Source organism: Clarias gariepinus, chromosome 16 (genome assembly GCF_024256425.1).
Source record: "Clarias gariepinus isolate MV-2021 ecotype Netherlands chromosome 16, CGAR_prim_01v2, whole genome shotgun sequence".
Classification (NCBI taxonomy): Eukaryota; Metazoa; Chordata; class Actinopteri; order Siluriformes; family Clariidae; genus Clarias; species Clarias gariepinus.
This window is the reverse complement of record NC_071115.1, coordinates 10,842,256-10,864,432: the sequence shown is the minus strand read 5'-3', so window position 1 is coordinate 10,864,432 and position 22,177 is coordinate 10,842,256. Positions and strand designations below refer to the sequence as shown.

General features: G+C 38.1%; 1 protein-coding gene across 1 annotated transcript in view; it reads right to left on the bottom strand.

The window, feature by feature from the left end:
- Positions 1–603: 603 nt before the first annotated feature.
- fam171a2a (family with sequence similarity 171 member A2a) overlaps positions 604–22,177 on the bottom strand; it is a 45,980-nt gene continuing 24,406 nt past the window's right edge. Inside the window, exons 4-8 of the mRNA XM_053515161.1 lie at positions 13,520–13,678; positions 9,782–9,961; positions 5,293–5,406; positions 4,901–5,027; positions 604–4,331 (exon numbers count right to left, since the gene is read on the bottom strand). Of these exons, the coding sequence (XP_053371136.1) occupies positions 2,846–4,331; positions 4,901–5,027; positions 5,293–5,406; positions 9,782–9,961; positions 13,520–13,678 (2,066 nt within the window). The 3' untranslated portion in view covers positions 604–2,845. The remainder of the gene's footprint in view (positions 4,332–4,900; positions 5,028–5,292; positions 5,407–9,781; positions 9,962–13,519; positions 13,679–22,177) is intronic.

Below are 22,177 nucleotides of genomic sequence, written 5' to 3'. Positions count from 1 at the left end.
CTTTTTAACAAAAAAATCAGGGAAATGTGACTAAAACATGATTTCAGTACATCTTTTCGTTTCAAAAACATACTTACAGCACATTTACCGCGTTCCTCAGATACTGTTATCCAGAGAAGCTTCCAGAAGTGCAATAAAATCAGTACAGCAGTAAAAAACAAACACCTTATTCTACAAACATGCCGGGATTTAAAGCTAAATTATAAGGCTAAAAGACATGTGAAAGTATTTTTAAAATGAACCTACACTTGGGTGACTACAGTAGATATTAAGATTTGAGTGTTGATTTTTGGCTGGCTTTGGCATATTAAAATAGTTTTTTTTTTCCCTTGTAAATGTAAATGATATTGTAAAGTCTTAAAACTTTGTAATAAAATTCATAAAGATAAATTCTAATGAAATAACCAGTTACAGATTTATGTGTAGACAAATTATCAAAAATTACAGATAAAAAAATCTCTGTAAAGCTGGAGATACTGTACATCTTTATCACGTTTCTCCATAAGTACAAAAAACAAAAGGCCATAAATATGTTCAGTGTCCTACTAAAGGATGCAATTTTTTATACCAGTTATTGATCAGAAATAAACCAAAAGTATAATATAAAATATTTTCAGGCTGGTTTATTGAACACAGGATATGCCTTGCTGAAGCAAAAACAATGACAGTGCAGAAGTCTTGCCTTATTTGTATGCGGAAAACTGGCCTTGTATGCCAGATTGTCATTGAGTCTGGTACAGAAAGGCACTTTAAAGGCAGCAAGAAAGAGTGTGTTACAGGACGGCCGACATTATGCTAGTACATCATTAGTTCTTCATTTAGTATGAACTTTGGCATGCTGTACATAGCATTTACTGATTTATATGTTACAAATAGTGATGTTTAAAAACAAACAAACAAAAAAAAATTAAAATGGTTTATCATCATAACTTCAATTATTTGAAACATGTAAAAGATTAGTACATCTTGCATGTAAGTACTGTATAATGCCATGACCAGGAAACAGACAAAATAACACAAGGTCAAAGTAAAATTCTATGTTTACTAGTGTGCCTTTAAACAAGTGGTTCACAAAGTTTTGTAAGCACGCTTCACTGAGCAATACTTAAATATGTTAAAATAATACCTGATAACCGTCCTCAAAATTAATTTATTTATCACCTTTCTAAATTCAATAACTCAAAAAACACTTCTTGACAAATAAAGAAACCTTGTTGTGCAGTACATGTGTCTTCTGGTGCCAAGTGCAAGAACTACAGCCAGGAACAAGCTGGTATACAGTTGATTTAGAAAAACTTTACACCATACCAGGAAGGGAATTTTAAGGGGAAAAGAAGAGGTACATAATTAAAATGACTTTTATGCTATGCTTTTAGACTTTATCCTGCTATATCAACTTTGTGAATAAATGTTACATATCCACTGCAAGAATAAACTGCATTTAAATTATAATAATTTACCAGGTTGTTGTGGATATGTAGTCAATTGCCTGTGTGTGTGTGTGTGTGTGTGTCCTGCCTGGAGCTTTCTAGAAAACCCCCAGCTAATTAGTTAAAATGACTATGGAGACATTTTATACATTTGAGGAAAAATGTAAAAGTCTGCCAACTAAACTGGATACCAAGGTTCCATCTAGCATGATTGATTTTGATTTGTCCCTTCGTGGAACTGTAACAATATGTGTATACATTTTATTATAACATGGCTCTTTCTGTTTGTTGTCAGTATTTCTCTGGCGTTATTCGAATTTGGTTATGGCCAATGAAAGGTTAACCCTCTGGTTGGCCAAATACAACATGTTTTTTCGCAGTTACTTCCATAAAGTTCAGCTTTATTTAACTTTTTATTCAACCAAACCATCCTTTTGCCATACAGTACCAATATAGCAGCGCCATTGGCCAAAATTGACTAAATGCATTGTGACAATGCTACAAGTTGGCAGATATTGTCAAAATAATAATGAGACCATTTTAGGGAGCTAAAATTGTTAATCATTCAAAGAAATTGTGAAACTTTTTTTTTTCTATGAGGCTCAGAAAAATTTGTTGAATTGGATATCATAGAATATCACAATCAGCGAAGCTGCAAAAATTGAAAGCCTTCCAGAATGGTGAAAATGATTAGGAAAAATTCTAAAGGGGCAAATTAATATGAACCCAGCAATGTTCTACTCCCTTTTGTGATGTTTGCTTCAGACACAGATACACACATCTCTATTCCATTGCCAAATATGTAAATCCAAACTTTCTTGAAAGCCTGAATAATAAAGAAAAAAAAAAACAAACAGACATTTTAAAATTTAGTTCATATGTTTTTAAACATTTTTAGGGCATTCATACTCTTAAGAAATTCTTTAGAGCCAATTAATTACAGTATGTCTCAAAGTCAGTTAAAAAATGGCTCATAGTCATTCCCAAAACAATGGCGAAGTCTCTGGTACAAAGAAGATACAGGGTAATGACATTTAGAATTACCTACAGCAAATTATTCCAAGAAATTAACTAGACTTAAAAAATACATAATCTGGTTTAGTGGTGTTCACATCCTAGAAAATACTCTACCTGCAGGACACCCAAAAAAATATGAGCCTTAAGTACTAGCTGGCAAGTAGAGGCGAGCCACTATTATAATCATATTGTCTCTACTCTTGGTGATCCACCTCTGTCTACTTCTTCTATAATCTGCTTCATAGAAAATTACCTGCTTGTTTTTGTCCTCAAGTGGGTCAGGAGATTCACATTAAGGTACCATGACAATCTCTGAATCCAATGTTATGTTACTCTACTTTTAGATGTGGCCTACAGGGAACCCAACCAAGTCCATGACAATTCTACGCTTATAAGAACTACTTGACATTAAACACCATGAGCGGTCTCTCTTCCCGCTTCTGCCACGGGCTCTTCTTATTTTCACCTTCATCATCCTTGTCATCTCCATCATTGTCATCATCATACAGGCTGATCTCCAAATCTCTGTGGTCTTCTGGGATACTGCTGTGGGCACTGTAGCCTTGGCTGCGTCCTTTACGTGGAAAAGTTCCACACCGAGACTCTGGAGTGTCATCAAGTAGTGGTGCCATGGAGCCATCCTCTGGTGAGCAGGGGGTTGTGCGGGTCTCACTGCTGGTGCTGGGGTTTGTAGTGTTAATGACTGGGAGCTTAGAGTAAACTTTGCCGTGAGCCTTTCGCTCACCTGCTTCCTTTGCCTTTCTTTCCTCTTTGCTTTTTCTCTGTGAAGACCTTCCTGAGTTTCCAGGGTATGTCTCTGCATGGTGTTCCTGCGGTATCCGTAGAGGCTCGTTGCCAAGCTCGATGTAGGAATGTCGGACAAGTGAATTGGCACGACCATCAAGGGATACAAACCAGGCCAAAGGATGAGGCTTTACACCCAGTTCTAGAAGCTTCTTCTCAGTGAGAGCCTTCAGTTCTCCATTCATCTGTGTCATGCCGGACTCGTTGAACAACACTGGGATGTGGACTGGGCCAGAGGAGGCATCCGAACTCCAGTTCTGATCCTGTGACTCCTCTCCATGCTGTCTGGCTTTTTCTGTTTCATTTTGCAGCTTGGCTTCCTGCTGCTGCTGACTCTGCTGGTGAGGCAATGACATGCTCACCTGAATGGCCTCCATATCATGCTGCAGCTGCTGTTGCCTTTCCACAGCTTGTTCCACAGATGACAAATCTGTGGACAGGCGCACGTAATGTGCCGGGATGACTAAGGTGGGAACAACACTGTGGTACATGCTGTCCTTCATTTGCTCCATAGAGTGGCATAAGATCAGCTGGCCAGGCTGTCCATTCATGGAGACAGGTCTTGTCAAGTTATCCACAGCCTGAGAAGTGGAGTACTCTGGGGGCTTGCTGTCTCGTCTTTGCTCCTGGTAGTGACCAGCAAATGGGAGCAACCGTAGGGGAGATGAAGGATCAGATGTATAACCTTGGTTGTCCTTTGCATTATAGGTATGACGATGGTTCCTACGATCATCAGAATCATCTGTTGAACTATAACTCCTGCCATGGTCATCGTGCAGAAGCAGGTTGTTGGTATTAGTGGAACAGGTGACATGTAGTGGAAAGCTCTCGCCTTGCTTGCTGTTACCTTTAGGATGGCGATGCTTGCCCCTGAAAAAGTCTTCCCGTGAGCTGTGCAAATCCCTTGTAGAGGACAGGTCTGATTTCACACCATCTCCAGTGGAGGAAGCTGTCTCCAACCGTCCACCACTGATGAGGTTAAGGTGAGAGGTGGATGTGCCCTGGTCCCTTCTGGAGCTCTCCAGAGTAGACGATATATACATTTTATGGCGATGTTGCCTGGGCTTTAGACATCTCCTCCTGACAAATAAGATGAACATAAGACTAAATACTACTGAATTTGAATGGACAAAATACATCAAAGTACACAAAGTACACTACATGGCTAAAAGTATGTGGACACTTGACTATCACACCTATATTTTCTTGTTGCACATTCCATTCTAAAACTCTGCCCTCCTCCCGATGTTTCTAATAGCCCTTACTATTGGCAAGGAACATGGCTGTGGTGGGTTATGCCAAACTATAAGGCTTCATACACAGTCAATAGTCTAATTCACCCTGAAGGTGTACTTATAAATGCAAGTATGCATCTAGTTTCTAGCCAATCATTTGCTTCCATCCTTGAGGCAACAGATTGGGGACGTTCAGAAATTTGACAGTCAGTTGTCTGCATATTTTTGCCCTCATGTTGTACAGTATAGAGAAAAGGTTGAACTAGTATTACTGCATTCACTACAGTCCCACAGCTAAGCTTCTGTACAGGTGGCATCACAGCTAGGTAAAGACCACCCCTAGTAAAAAGAGCCATTAATCTGTTTGGTTTTGTGGTTCAATCTGTTCAGTATGGACAGCTGGAGCCCAGATACCTGCAGTAGTACAGCAACAAGCAGAGCAAGATAAGAACCAGTAGGGCCATAAAACCCAGAATTGTCAGAAGGAAGATGGTATGGTAAGTAGTGATGTCTCTCAGGCCAGAGTTGTTCAGCACTGCCCCTGGAACAGAAATATAGAAAAACTATAAGCGTGTTTAACTTTAGATTAAAGATATTAGGATATAATAGCATGACTCTCCTCTTCAGCTTAGTGGGAATCTCAAGGTTACTGACTTACTGTACTGACTGCCATATAAATATTATAGGCTAATTTATCAAATGCTGGCAGCATTCCACGAAAACTCACATTTTATACTTTTAAAACGAAACAAAGAAGGGCTTTGGCTGCTAGTGTATTTCAATGCCGGGGGCAAAGCAGAACTCACCTCCTGCTGATGGAAAGGCTGCAAGCCAGTATCCTAAATGTGAAGCCACAAAACTCCACGTCACATGAGACCCATCCTTTTTAATGTAGCCTGCACCACTTCTTATCCACAGACCTGTAGGGTAACCACAGATGGATAAACACAGTGAGATCCCATACAGAAGTCCAAACCAAAGACTGAACAAGCCATCTAGTTAGTCAGTCAGTCAGTCAGTCACTCATTGTCTCTACCGCTTAATCCTGTATTCAGGGTTGGGGAGACTTAGGGCACGAGGCAGGGTACACCCTGGACAGGGTGCCAATCCATCGCAGGGCACACACATACACACACTCACTCACACACTACAGGCAATTTTAAGAACACCAATTAGCCTAACCTGCATGTCTTTGGACTGTGGGAGGAAACCGGAAAACCCGGGGGAAACCCACCAAGCACAGGGAGAACATGCAAACTCCATGCACTCCATGAGGTGCAAGGCGACAGTGCTACACCACCATGTCGCCTTTACCTAGTTACTATGTGACTATAAAGGTATTAAGTGCCACAGTACAGTATGTGAAGGTAATTTAAATAATTACATTAATTTAGGATTTTAGCCTTTTTAAAATGGTGTCAGTCTTTGTGGAGGCTTTTCTGACGCAAGGAAAGAAGGGGGCACTTACTGTATAATTATTTCTTTTTGATTTAGTGCTCAACTTTTACCACTGCAGGGTTCATCTGGATTTACCCTATTCCCCATAGGTCCTAACCACTGCAGACAATGCCAGTCCTAAGCCCTGTTAGAAAATGTGAGGGGAAAACCTGTGCCAGATCTTACGACCCCTATGATAAAAGTGACAAAGCCCAAGACATTAAAAAGTGTGATGCAATTAAAATAATTACCAATAGGTGCAAAGATGCTAATGATCCCTAAATAATCATTACAATTTCAAACAAAACACCACTACATTTCTGTAGAACCATTTTTAGCATTCAGACAGAAATCTAAATTCCAAACAAGGCTAAATTTCAACATGTGACAATGGAAACATTGCTTGCTCTTTTTATTCAAGGACACTATTTACCCTACACACACACACACACACACACACTCTCTCTCTCCACTCTGTTAACCTGACAAAACGGCATAATATATCGATCACTCTAATATCTGGCTGTATACACTATATAAATACGCATATTCATCTAAGCAGTTTGTATTGTTAGCATTCAGCTAGCATGTGCATCATGAACAGAATTATAACTATATTAGCTAACTTTTGTTAAAATGTTTTTAATTAAATGTTATATAATTAAAGGTATTTCTTCTAAGAATTAGACAAAGATTTCACATTTTCCTTGATTCTTTGGTGAGAAAAGCACCAATTTATTTATCAGGACAAACTAAAATCTGTTCTTTTGTAAAATGTTTTTGTACTTTTACTCGAGCTAATTTAAAGCATACAAGACAGTACAGGAAATGTAGCATTTTAGTGACAAAACCCAAATAAGGTAAACTAATAAAGACATTACAGTTTTTTTTCCGGGTTCTTTCTCAATACACAATGCTAAATCAATCATTTTAAAATCTCTGGTAGCATTCAAAGCTACATTCAAAGCTAAACTGTCATTGTATAAAACTCCCTTTAAGCAGGGCCAAGTTCTTAGCTAGGCACATTTATTTTCTTGTCATAGTTATTTAAATCCATCTAATTTTCAAACTACATGCTGTGCATGAAATTATACAGGGAATGCTCAAATCCATAGAGGCAGATTTACAGATCCAATATAGCTGTCATGTCTGAGTTTGTCCACTAGGGTGAGATGTATGTCCTTAAATCATGCAATCCTTAGTGAGTCCCTGAAATTGGGGGCTTTCCCAGAACAGGTCATGCAACCAGCCTTCCTCACACTAGAGGCTAAGCTCTTCACTGTCTGTAAAACAAATAGGCTTCAAAGGAAGACTGTTCTCTTAAACTCATGCTTATACACACACCCACATCACATGTCTGCGGCGATCCATTTATTCATGTTTTTTTTTCTTTCTTCTAAATTCCAGTACATTCTGCCCACCCACACATGCTGCATATTCATATCCATTCTTCCCCAGCTTGCTTTACTAAGCTGTTGCTTAACAGCCAGATGGACTGAGATCTCCATTTTACATGATGTGTGATCTAATCCAGTGTAATCTATCTTATAATCAAGGTTCTGAAAAGTCAAAGCTGTTTATAGATGTAGAATATTGCTGCTTCTATTGTTCTATATTTCTTCATACATTCTTCAAATATTTTCTATATTGTGTATTTTTGTTGTACAGTTATTTATTTTTTCTTTTTTAACTTTAGTATTTATATTTAATTTTATTCTTTTCTAGTTTTATTTACCCTATATTTTAATTTTCATATTTATTTCCTATTACTATTCATAGTCTTCTATTTTAGGTCACGAGCAGTTGTCTAAGCATTTCACTGCATATCGTACTGTGTATGACTGTGTATGTGACAAATAAAATTTAAATTTAAAATTTATAGGAAAGCAAGTTAAATTATATTTAACTAACAACTAAGACAAAAATTTATTCCTCGAGTTATGTTATAGAAAATATACAGGAACTTGATGAGCAGCCCATGGTTGTTCTTTTCCAGCAAAAAATTCCTTTTACAAAAAATCTTGACTATACGGGAAAGACACTTTTTTGCCGTAAATTTTAAGACTATTACTGTACTGTACCCCCCCCCCCCCCATTATTCTAGAACAACAGTGGAGACTCCAAAAAATATGATAACATTCATGGAATTAAATTATAAAGTAACAACAACATCAGTTGTTACTTTAAGACATGGAGGTCAGCCTTGGGTCTTGCAAGGACAAAATTGTCAAGTCAACCACCCATTTATACTGACTCTTATGAAGACCATCCCAGGAAATCAAGACCAAGTTAATTTATAGTTACCAGCCTCAAAAGTCACCAAGGTTAAGGCTGTGACCTTAGGTTTAAGCTGGTATGAAGGTTTTACAGAGCATAAGTACAGTATCTGACACATCTCAATATCAACTATTCAAAGAAGTTTATTGCATATTTTGGATGTCTTCATAATTTTTTTACATTGTAGAACGAAATAAAAATTTGAAAAGACCTTTGCATTAGCAGGTGCATCCAAACTTTTGACAGTTTTGGGACAAAACTCCCTGTGAAAATAAAGACGAAGAAAATGCAAAGAGAAGTGCACTGTAAGCATGCCAACTTAATCTGGTGTTCACAAAAGGAATCGGGGAGACCTGACTCTTCAAATAAGTTATTTGCATCCATGTAAGGAGCCTGACTCATAAGGATAGCTAAGTGAGTTAACATTAGATTACAGCTGGTTTGTCCAGGTTACCACTACATGCAAAACAAACCTTATCGTTAAATACATGTTTAATCGGTTACGTTCTTAATGACAATTAATCAACTAACGATTAATCATTAACATCTCTACTAAATAGATGTTAAACACAGCCCTAGCCAATATGTCTCTACTCTGCTTCCTAGCACACATCAGGTACAGTAGCTACTGTAAATTATGAAGGCTTTCCTGAATGACTCTTGCACATGTGCTTTTCAGAAGTTTTATTTTTTAATATTCTTCCTTAATTCTTTAGTTGTTTAGGAAGAATTTATTCCATATAAATGTATTGTTTTTTTTTTAACGTAAGAAATTCATTTATAAAAATACAACCAGATGAATCTGGTTTGGTGAAAATGCTGTGTGTACTATGTCTCAAAATACTGTACGTTCCCCCAGCAACCAGCACAAACTGTGCAGTCCTTGTCCTCTGTGCTTTAGAAGCATGCCTGCTCCAAGGTTGCAAATGGCCGTTTTACTCTCTCTCTCTCTCTCTCTCTCACTCTCTCTCTCTCTCTCTCTCTCTCTCGCTCGCTTTCTCACTCTCTCTGTCTGTGATTTTCTCTCTCAACCCTGTTGTGTAACAGTCCCTGTGAAGTAGCATTGCCACCAGGACCTTAGATCTTCTAACCTCAAGCAGCTGCTGCAGACGAATTCTTTATTTTACTGAAGCACACTAAACCAGACACGTTCCCATGGTGACTGTAGTGTGTGTGTTTATCATCAAGGTAAGGGTAAATTATAGGGGTAAAAATAAAGATTTTGATAATATTGAGGTTGATAAGGAACACTTGGGGTGATGCCGACATGATGGCGGTATAATGCTGGCTGACAAGTTTAGTAAGAAAGCACTGACACTGACGACTCCTTCTATAAATGATGAAAAAAACTTTTCTTAAATTTTTTTTTTACTATATTAGCAATTATACATCTACAATAAATATGGATTATAGATTACAATATGACTATAGATTACTCTCACTACTGTGAGATCTATGTAATATCATTAAAATACAACGTTCTAGTCTCTCCACATTGGTCCAAAAACTGATGTGATGTCAAGTGTGTATCCTAATTTCAGCTGTAATTATAAAAACATAGGCTGTCACCTCAGTGCTTACCTGTTCTGTCCTCAAACCTCCAGATGGGGACACTGGTGGCAGATGTGAGTGGTGAATCTGAGGGAAGAGGGACGGAAACAAGGATAGGTTCTGAGACCTGCATCTCGGTGCCATTGGGTCCAGTGAGTGTGGCGCAAACTGCAGCCACTGCGGTCAGCTCTACCCAGCTACTGTTCAAGCCTGAGGGGAGACAGACAGATAGAGAAAGAGAAATGAAGTCTAGGTCCTCTAGAAGTAACCCTCACTTTGTTTAACCACACTGCCTCAGTATGGTTTTTCTCCATATTTATTTATAAGAAATTAACAGTATTTTTTGGGAAGACAAATCTGACAGTCCATGTTACAGTAAGTTTCTATAATAGTGGCTCTGACAGTAGTTTCTGCTATAATTATGTAAATTTATTTTTTATTTCCATAGTAAGAGCTTAAGCATAGAGACTTTACAGTGGGACTTTATAGGGAGGTTACATAAGTCTAACTTTGCTATGTGTTACAAATGATAATTAATACTCAACCAGTTTCAATGCATGGTACAGTATGGTCAGAGCTCGCACTGTCTCTGTATTAACAAATCATTCACCCTGTGGACTTGAACCGTTTGTGTTTTTGCATTGCAAATGAATTGTGAAGAGTGCCATAAATTCTGAAGTTCATTGTAAATACACTGCCAGGCCAAAAAAAATCCACATACTAATATTTTATTGGTGTGCTTTAAGCTTTGATTATGGAGCACTTTCACCACGGCGCTATTTCATAAACCTTATGTCGCAACATTTATTTCCACCCAGTTAATTTTTGGCCAAGATATTATATTTATGACAGGAGGGTCAAACCCCTTTATAAAGTCTTCTCATTTTGTCGCCACATATCATTGCTGAGTCTAGACCTGACCAACTGAAGCAACCCCATATCACAACACTGCCTCCAGAGGCTTGTACAGTGGCCACTATGAATGATGCATAAATCGCTTTATTCGTTTCTTGTTCTACCATCACTCGAATCTGGACTCGTCAGACCACATGGCCTTTTTCCATTGCTCCAAAGTCTTATCTTTAGCAAATTAAAGCCTTTTTTTCTGATTAGCCCTCACTAACAAGTGGTTTTCTAAACACCACACAGCAGTTTAGTTCCAATCCTGTGAGTTCTCATCATACAGTATTGTGCATGAGAAAAGCCTATTAAGCATATGTACTGGTAATTTTTTATGATTCAACCAAGCATCTCCAAAACACATGTTATCTCCAAACATGGTCATAAACCTTTTTTTTTGTCCAAAAACACTTCTTGATAGCTCACCACTACTGAATGTATGTATGGACGCACGGACGGACAGATGGACAGGCAGACAGACAGACAGACAGACAGACAGACAGACAGACAGATAGATAGATAGATAGATAGATAGATTCCCTTTGGGAAAAGAAAAATATTAAAACCACGTGAAAATTCGAAAATCATAATGAGAAAATGGTAAAGTAAAAAAATAAAATAAATCCTATGATACACTAGATCAAATTAAAGGCTTTTAAGTATTTGCTCATTTAAATCCCACAGTCTGCATTTTTCTCGATCAGACAGTGCCTAGCCTAACTAAACTTAATTCAGCCTGTGGCTTTAACCAGAGAGAATGAAGCAGTGAAAAAAGAAAAACATGTCCGCATGTGGAGACACAACAAAGAACATAGTGTAACCTAACATTAAGTGTTTATACTAAGACGGGCTGGCTTATGCTGGAACATTGGCACTAAAGGTGGGGGAGAAGACAGATGACTCTGTAAATGCAAAGCACTGGACACAAAAATACCCAAGGGGTTTGGACAGTGTGCATAATGCATGACCAAATAAAGGGGTAGATTTTCCAGCAATGCAGAGACTGGGAGGGGGGTGTGTGTTTCATGTACAGTATAATGTAGTAATCTACTGTTCACCACAGATTTTTGATATTTGATACTTCTACCAATTTAGACCAATTTAACATTGACTGAAACCAGGACAGTAGTTATACAGTATCGTCATCATTTTTTGGTCTATAATTTTATGGTCCTCATTTATACTTTGTTATTGTTAAAGTTGTCGTGTTTATTGTTATTTGACGCTTAGCTATAAGTACTGTATATTTCTTCTAGGCTCAGCATTGCCTATTCTGTTTGTTAGCTGTCATGAATAGAAAAATCTTAGGAATAAAGACATTTTAGGAATGAAGGCAGAGATAGCAATGTAACATATTTAGTTACAAATTAGGATCAGATTTAGGCCCGATTATACTTGCCTTTCACTATGCAGGGCTCCAGATGACGACTGATATGGTCACCGATGTGCCTAATGTCTTTATTTTCCGACTACTTACAGACCGTCACTTGTGGTGACCTTCCCCCACAAAACATTTACCCATCTTTAATCCTGTTATAGACTCTCTCCTCTGCTGCGTCTGCCTTCTCAGCACAAGGGTACAGGAGCGAGACAGCTCCTGTGTCATCAAACCGTCCAACTGCCATGTGCTTGAGAACATTTGATAAGTGCTCTTGTGATTCTGTCACTCTCGCTCCTGTACTCTCATGCTCTGTTTACGGTAATTAAACTTGGATGCAAGCGCTGACAGTTGGTGAAGTAAATTGCAAAACAACAGAATTATAATTTTATTTTAATAATATTTAGAAATATCTTTTTTCTCCTTTTTTATCCTCAGTATCATACACTTCTAACAGTTCTAACACTGTTTTCTCCCAATATGGTTAGTTTTTGAAATTTTAAAAAGCCATTCTTTAAGTCTTTAAACCTGCTAAAAGCGCAATTTTTATTACCAGTTATCTGGATTTTTAAATCTACCCAGGGCTTTCGATTTAAGACAATCATCATGAAAACAATGAACCAAAAGTTTCAAAGAGCTCATCGCTTGGTTTAACACTGCTGTGCATGAAATCACTAACGGTACTGTTCGAGTTTGGAATCCAGATGGTACGGAGTGTTTGGGCTCTGACTTGACATCTAGTGTATGCTTTATTTAATCTCCCTTTATTTTATGTAAATAAAAAAAATGCAAGCCATTATATGAATAATGCTGCGTAAATTGCCACTGCTTTGACATACAGTACTGTATGCATGTAAGATCCTGCAGAAAGTAAACCAGGCTTTACACTGCTCAAAGGTTTTCAATACAGTTACGTGAAGAAACTAAGTACTAGATGTAATATGATTTAGATGCAAAGCTCCAGAGGGGTTTGATAAATTAACCTACACAAAAAGAATGAGAAACACTATCGTGAGGTGAAATCTAATCTTATATTTATGTTACGCACTAACTGTGAAACAATAAAACCAGGATACTAATATAGTTTAAATTGATTGTAGATTTTATTTCACATTAATAAAGTCAATACATTTTCTGTTTACCTGTCCAGAGCACCACATCAAATTGGGAATAAAATTGAGACGAGTGCACCAGTCGAATGAGGCGCAGCTTGTAATGCATGTCAGTTAATATTAAGTGCAAATTACCTACACGGCTGCCAATCATTCCTGATTCGAATGTTGCTCTCTAGGTATATTTTTTTAAACGATGACCCAGTGTACCAGCATACTCGTATAATAAAATGACTGACACCGTAAACAAAATGCATAAGGTCATCAGCTCTGTTGTGATTAGAAATAAAAAGTTATTCAATTTGATTTAAAAAAGTTGGACTGAATTACAGTATGTGGATTATGTGAAGGTATTACTTTCAATATTTGTGAAATCACCTGTGCTGTTGTTCTCCAGGCCAAAGGGATAAGGGAATCCACCGAGCTCATACTGGCTCCTACTGGAGGTGAGCATGGCTGAGAGAGTGACTTGGGAGGCGTTGACTGTGGATCGAATGGTTTTTCTTTGGAGCTGTACCCATGGATATCTTCTGGAACCTACAAAACAATACAAAAAAAAAAAAAAAAAGCATATCAGACATGTTATATTTTATTTGTATTCCTTCAACACTATTCTGTGTGACTGGGGCAACCGGGGGCGATTCTTGTCTTTTTAGAGAGAGAAAGAGAGATTTAAGAGTATAGTGATTTTGATATGCTTTACTATAAAGCTACTTTAGGAAGACATAAAACAAAATGAATATCCCACAATACCCCTGTGTCTGAAGAATTTGAGATGCCTGTTTTGATTAGCGTTGAGATAGCTGGTCACTGATAGGTTCAGACAGGCCGATCCACTGTTACAAGATACCACCCTCTCTGTCCCTCTCTTTTTTATAAAATTCTTTTCTGTCCAGCCATGCACACAAATCTCTGCTCCAGTCCTACTGCATTCCTTAGACATCAACTACAGTTAAAATTGTACCTAATCCAATAATAAATGTGTGAAATCTTTTTGAGTCATGCTGCATGCATTTCTAATTTTTGTGCAAAACTCCCTACTGTGTGAAGACCTGCTCACCCTAAAACTTAAAGGCCAGTTTTAATTTTGCTAAAAAGCTATTTAGCATAACACACAGTACTGTGCAAAGGTCTTAAGCCACCACCTTCTTTAAAAATTTCAAATAATATTCAAAAACTTTAATCGACATAATCTTGGCTATGCCAAACTTTTTTTTTCTGTTAATACTGTCCTTTTAAAGACATTATCTAGTGTATGCAGTCACATGACACCTCATCCAGTCTGTGACATTTTTTGTGAGGATATTTTCAGTATAAAGAACAAACAAACACAAAAACAAACAGTCAATTATCATAATCAAGGTATTATCAAGGTAATCCAAATATTCACTTGGTTATTATACTTATTTGAGGACATATCGCCAGGTATTATTCTAACCAGCTTTTACATCAATAGAGAAGTGGTGGCTCAGTTGGTTAAGGCTCTGGGTTACCAAGCAGAAGGTGTGGGTTCAAACTCTTAATCCAATTTGCTTGAGGGACGCCATCTAACATCTGCCTTCTACTGTACATGGGAGTTGCGAAAAACTTATTTAATTATGCTGTAAGGTACACGGGACAAATCATCTTAATCTTAATATGGTATGACCACAGTTATTCTTCAACACAGCCTGAACTTTTGTAGGCAAGCTTTCTTGTACAGTAATTCCTTAGTATTTGTAGTGGTCGCCTTCAGGAATAGATCTCCAGGTTTCCTGAAGAACATTCCGCAGCTCTTTTTTGGACGTTGCCTGTCTTTTTATTCTGTTCTCCATCAACGTGATTCCATACTGCTTCAATAATGTTGAGATCCAGGCTTTGCTGAGGCCAATCCATGATTGAAAGTATTCCATCATGTATTTTCGTCTGTTGAGGAATGCTTTAACTGCATTGTCAGTGTGTGTGTGTGTGTGTGTGTTGGGGTGGGGGGTGGTGGGATACTGTACTTGCACAGTACTGTTAATATATACATACATTCATTAAATTTCTATACAGTTTATCGTGTGTACAGAGTCGTGGGGCTTGGAGCCTATCCCAGAAGACATAGGGCACAAGGCGTGGTCCACCCTAAACAGGGTGCCAACCCATAGCAGGGCACAAACACACACACACACACACAAAACGGACACTAGTTTTTGTGATCACCAGTTAACCTAATCTGCTTGTTTGTGGATCGAGGGAGGAAACCGGAGGTCCTGGAAGAAACCCACCAAAGCACATGGAGAACATGTAAACTCCACACACATGTGCGCAGACCCGAGGCGGGAATCATGATACATGCTGTTTATCTTAGAAATTCCGGTCTGATATATTACCCACTCCTACTTTCAGTATGGCCAATCAAACTCTTTGTTATTTATAATCAGTATTGTTATTCAGGGTTTAAAATTCACGATTGAACGTCCTGTTCTGAAGAATGACATGAAACGCCACACCTCTCAAATGGATGCATTTTTCCTTGGTACCTAACACTAGGTACCCAAAATAAGCTGACAGATTTAACTCTTAACAATCAAAACAGTCACTGTTTTGTCTTTACATCTATCCACATACCTCACTATGCACTTTCATTTCAATCAACTTTGCACAAATGGAATCTAATAACTGTCTATGAACTGAGACATAACAACCAGGTCCAACAGCTGATTCAAGAAAAAGGTGTCAAATTTCATTAGGCTATTAAAAAACCCTGAAAAGAATTCAGGTCTCTATCACTAATGTAATTATTCAACAGTGATTCACAGAAGGAAAACAGACTCGGTCACAGGTGGGTCGAGCCCAGGAAGGAAGCCACAGAAAAGTGTGATTATGCGAGGAAAGAACAAAAAAGTCTGTCTGTGACTGGTAGTCTGCCAAGCTGGCTAGGTTCCTAAAGAGCTTGACTATTTCGCGCACAGCAGCACAGAATCCACTTCTCACTGAGGAACCACGTGGCTTAATTCCAGAGCCAGGGATGTCTGCCGTCTAAAATGGCACAGATGCTCTGCTGGTTCCTTCCATATGGGTAAACACTAAACACTGCCACTTAATATGTCACAAAAATGACATCAAACACAGAATTATATCTAAACATTTTTTTAAAAAACATTCAGTTTTTACTCTTCTTGGAAGGCTGTCCACAAGGCTGTTTGGAGTGTTTCTCCGGGAATTCCTGCGCATTCATAATTCTTTAGAGCATTTATGAGGTCAGGCACTGATGTTGGATGAGAAGGCCTGGCTCACAATCTCCGTTCCAGTTCATCCCTAAGGTGCTCGATGGGGTTGATGTCAGGGCTCTGTGTTAGGGCCAGTCAAGTTCTTCTACACCGAACTCATCAAACCATGTCCACATAGACACAACTTATATAATCTGGTTAAAATTTATATACATTTTGGAATGGTCTAAGTAGTAGTATTCAAATTTAAGGTGTGTTTATTGACTCACAGCTTTAACGTATGCTCTGAGTAACATGCAAGAAAACAGTCCACCTTAAAAGTTGCTAGTAGCCTTTCAGCACCACAGCAAATATAGCTTTCTTGCTAACTAAGTTTATGTAATAAAAATAAAAAGGCAGCAAAACTTTTTTTTCATTTTTCGAAACATAATTTATTTAACTGCATAAGATATTTTCTTGCGGCCCTAATAACATGGCACTTTAGAACAATGATGTTAATGATAGCTGATTATATACAGTATGTAAACTTGTTACCATAAAACCAGTTTATACAAAGCCCTCGACACAAGCCAACACTTAACCGTACGCATGCACGCATACTGTACATGTCATAGGTGCGCTCCTGTACTTAGATTATAACACTACACCTCTGCTCATGAATACATTTGGACATCATTATTTAAAAATTCTTTATAAATATTGGTCAAAAGGTTTCTACTTTTGCAATTTTTTTATTTTGTCATCCATTCTCAAGTACCAGCTAATACACACGGTTTGCAAGGTACACCTCCATGTATTAGGCCTGAATAATTGTGTTATTTAACGAAGAAAAGAAGAGGATAATTCAATGAGTCTCCAGTGTTAGGGCATTGTCACACTCAGAGGTAAAGATGTTTCTTTAAGGTTTTCACTACTAGATAGCCTGCAGACAGATAATCTTGTTTTGGGAGTAGAGCTGTACGATTTAATCGATTATGCAATTCAAGCGATCCTTAGTTGGTTGATTCAATTACTGTAACTGAATCATTGGGTACGTTTTTTTTTAGCAGTTGCTTGCATTTTTTTGCAAATACTTATGTTTTGTGAAAGTATCGCTTCTTTTTCTTTTAAGGTTATGGGCGACTGGTGATACTTATTGGATGGGAGTGTGGAGCATATATATATATATATATTAGCGCGTTGCATGGGACATACCAATTAAAAAAAAATATTACACAATGGCATTTTAGGGCTTATAAAATACATTAAGTAGTTTTAAATACTACTATAATAAATATAGCTGCTTGAAACAAATCAGACAATAAAAATTTGTGCTACTGAATTAAATCAAAAACTTGAGTTGGAATCAAATCAAAGGTGTTGTTTTTTCAGTAAACAATTGCAACCACTTATTTGCTTTGGGGAAAAAATACAGACAAAACACTTTAAGGCAATTGATTATTTTCCTGTATCAGCGGGCCCTTTTATTTTTTATAATTACTTCATATGTCTGAGTCACGGTGGTGACAGTAAAGACAACAGCAACAAAATGTAACACCAACTGAAAGCAGCTTCTCTGATTGTTTGCCAATCTTATGCTTTACACTCCCATCCCTTAAGGTTACCCTGAAATCTCAACAATTATTATGTGATCTAAAAGTCTCTGACAGCATGGAAAAACAGTTAATATTCACCAACATGTCACCCCAGCCGTCCACATTCCCTGCCTCAGCTGTGCTAAACTCTGCCTGTGTGCCTATGCTCAACAATGCAGAAAACAAGCTGATTGGGGTTAAGGGGTTTCTCAGGGCCTAGTTCTCATGCCTCCGCTTTCTCAGCCATTGAACAGACCTAGTCTGTCTGCAACGACAGCAGTGCCATGTTGAGCTGGTCCTGGCAGGTCAGGGCACAATGCATCAAAAACATTTGCCCTGAACACTTTTAGTGCTTTATTATAGTTCGTTTTTTATCTTCTGAGATTTATTACATGTCTGTGGAAAATAATAGGAACAACTGTGAATAATTGAATAATTTTCAAGTGTGAGTCATTTTTTACTAGAAATTATAATGGCATGATGGAATGATGAAAAAAATAAAAACAGAAAAAGCCCTTTATGACAGTGCAATATCAGTCTCCCAAATGTTAATTAGTGCATGCCAGGAAATCACAGCACTCACATTAATCACAGAAGTGCACTCTGCTCAATACAACCAGCCAATTTGTCATCATTTCAATCATGACAATCATTATTAGCATTAACAGTGCCTCGGTAGCAGAAAAGAATGGTAAGGATCATTACTTGATGTACACTGCTGGTGTGGGAGCCATGCTGTTGGAGGAGATGGATGACTGGAAGTGCTCTGTGTTTAGTCTAATGCAGCTGAGGGACGCTCTCGAGGGAAAGGCCAGCTTTGGGTCAAAGGGGAATGGAAGCATCCCATCTGTTGTTCAAATGGCAGTACAATTGAGTGCATGTCCAAACCGTGAAATTAAGAGATTGAGAATGGAGGTGGACACAAGATTTATTTCCATGGTCGCAAAACAGTTGGATGAATTGGTAGGAGCCTTTGCTTGGATTCAAAGCTTTCGGAAAGTAAGTGATATCCAACCCAGAGGTGTTCTGTAAATTTACAAGGTCCTAGGCTTGTGTGAATTAAATGATTGGGTTAATTTGTGCATAACTTTGCAACATTGTTGAGTGACATTTTATGCAGGGTATTTTCTTATTTAACATTAACAGTAGACCAGTATATACTGTACTAACCATCATTTAACCACAGTCCTGAGCAAAAGTCTTGAACCACCCCTCATTGCTTCATATTTCCCTTCCAAAGACCCAGACTCTTTGTATATTTGTGTCTTTAGGAATAGTTCTCTCATTTTTAGTCCAGTCCCCGTACCTGCCCAGTTTCAGAGGAATGTTTTTTGCTTCTTAAGCTAAATATCGACCTATCGATCATTCAAGCATTAGAAAAAAAAAGATTCTACCCAGTAGTAAACAGATGCAGATGATCTGCTGAATGCTGAGTAGTCAGAACAGATGAGAGGGGAAATGAGAGCTGCTGTTATATTATATCTTTTGGTACATTGCATACTGTCGCAGATAAACATTTGTTCCCACTTCTTTGATTTAATCTACGTAATTTCATTTAATATAAAAAAACAAGGGGTGGCTCAAGACTTTTCATGAAAATAAAAAGTGCAGTTTTTTTAAAATGTTTTTTTTCAGTAGTATTAGCCGAAAACGTTTTAAAAGTACACTTTCTATTTTCATCCCAAGGAGAAGAAAAGGCAAAGACTTTTGACATAAGTAAGGACTTGTGCCCACAATGCATTTAAACACTTTTAGCAACAGCACAATAGTGAAAATGTCAGCCATGTGAACAACTTATTTATAAAAGGGTTATACCAAAATGTACAGTTTTTTTATATAGCATGGTTAAACAGTTGTTGTTCTCAGTCTTCCAGCTGCTCCCGTTGAGGGGTCGCCACAACAAACCAACTGATCCGCACAACAACTCGGCATGGGTTTTGCGCTGGGTGCCCTTCCTGTTGCAACCCTCCCATTTTATCTGGGTTTGGGACCGGCACTGCATCATGGGGTCTCTGGAATCGGCTGGGAATCGAACCCTGGGCCTTCCGCTTGGCAGCTGAGAGACCTACCACTGAGCCGCCAATGTGCAGCATGGTTGAACCAGGGACCACCCAGGTGCCAATTCAATTTGTTTCGAGATTCCAGTATAGATTTCAGTATAGACTGTCTGCAATATTAATAGCTCTTGCACAGGACACATGCTTATCTTTTATACATGCTGTCTGTGATAAGAAAACACTCTATTTCAAAATTATTTAAATACTATTCACCTAATATTAATTGAGTCTTTTTTAATGTATTTAATGTAGTTTCCAAGGAACAGGATATTCTTTTTTTGTGTCAAAGTCTTGGCTTACCCTGGTTAAGATAAACCATGCTTTTCTGTGCTAATGTGTGGGGCTGCTGCCAAGTTACCTCCATTGAATAAACCCTCCTGGAATTAAACCAAATGCACAAGTCAAAAGTTTTAGTGTCAGAAGGTCAGTGAGGGGGTTTATGTTCTTTCGGGGGTTTGTGTACCTTATCCCGGTGCATTGCACAGATCAGTGAGGCATATGCTTGGCATCTGACCAGGTTTAGCAAGCTGGATACCTTCAGTCTCTTTCACAATACTTTTATAAATGTCGTATCTCTTTATTTTTTCTGTTAGAATCATGCCTTATCTACCATCCTCCTTGCTATGGGTGAAGCAAAGCTACAGATACAGAAAAACGACTCTGGCTTGGTGTCAGATAGAGCCAGGTACAACCTGTTCCTTAATGCTGGATCTGAGAGAAAAGCCAGGTGGTTTCCCTTGAAGCAACAAGGAGTCAGGAGCATTTCACAGACATACCAATGTACTCATTCAAGAAGTAATGTAACACATTAATGGTCACATTACAAGGTAGTTACTTTAACCACAGTTTCCTTTTTTCATGAAACAGATCTGCAAGTATTTGCAGCTATAAGTGATTAGTGATATAAAATGATTGAATGTAGAACAAAGGTAATATTATGGATTCATGGATGCATAATTAATCCAACTGCTAGAACTAGAGATTTGTAAAAATGCATTATAGTTTCTAAGTTATTAATGTTCGTTTTGGAAACAACAACGTGTGGCTTTTCAGTACTGCTTAGCCAAAATTTATATTCTGATCAGGGAAGCCTGGAGCAAAGAGAAAGCGAGTACACAAGGGTAAGTTTGGCGACATTCACATTACCAGCCTGAAATTTGTCAAATCTGATTTTTCTACCATAATGTGAGACAGATCTGATTTTTCGGACTGGCTGGATGCACAAATTACTTTAGATGGTTTTAGATATCGGACCCGAGACATTTTCATATGTGGTCATAGATTGTGTCTCGATTGAGATCGGGCAAATCAGAATTCATGTGACTTTTTTGCCTCTAAACACGCACAGGGCGCTGACATTAATATGAACTGTCATGACATGCAAATCCAATTTGACCATAAAAAATATATATATATTTGTCCAGAGTGCCTAAGCTACTTATTTGCATAGTATATGAGTCAGGTAAGCTACAAGCTTGATCTGTATGTATGTACATTTAGACATAGCTTGTATGAGAACTGCATCTTACTGTTCTAATCACATCTGCAACCCGAACCAAAAAACAAAACTGCCACTCTCATTCAGCAGGCTAAAAGCCAGCTATTGTCTGTTTGCATCCACATCTTTTCTTGTATGACAGGGTCAGGTGTGTCTGTTATTAATAACCTACAATTATTACAAAAATAAAAAAAGAGCCAAAAATGTCACGAGTGCACGAGTTCAGGCTGTTCCAACATCGCAGAAGCCAACATCCGCCCCCACAGTGGAGATGTACTGCATTTTAACAGGCCTCTCTTCAGTCTCACTCGTCTCTCAACATACAGTTTTCTGTGCCAAAGTTGCCATGGAAATGGATTTCAATGTGAGAATAGTTAGAGCAGGCTCCAATCTCGCTCCATTCAATCTAAAATCTGGATCATCCAGGGAATTCCAGCACACAACCTATTACACTCTCGCCCTACAGCTGTATACATACAGTACACAAGGCAACTTACATCTCTCTCTATATAGAGAGATTTTTAGTGTCACAACCATGATTTAATCATGAAGACACTGCCTTTTTTAAACGAAGGAAATAGAACACTAATATTTAATTCAACTGCATTAAGCTTTTATTACAGCATGCAATGTAGTGGTGTGTTATGTGTGAAAATGATTCCGCATGCTCCCAAAACACATTGTCAGAGCCCTGCCATAATAAAAGGAAAAAA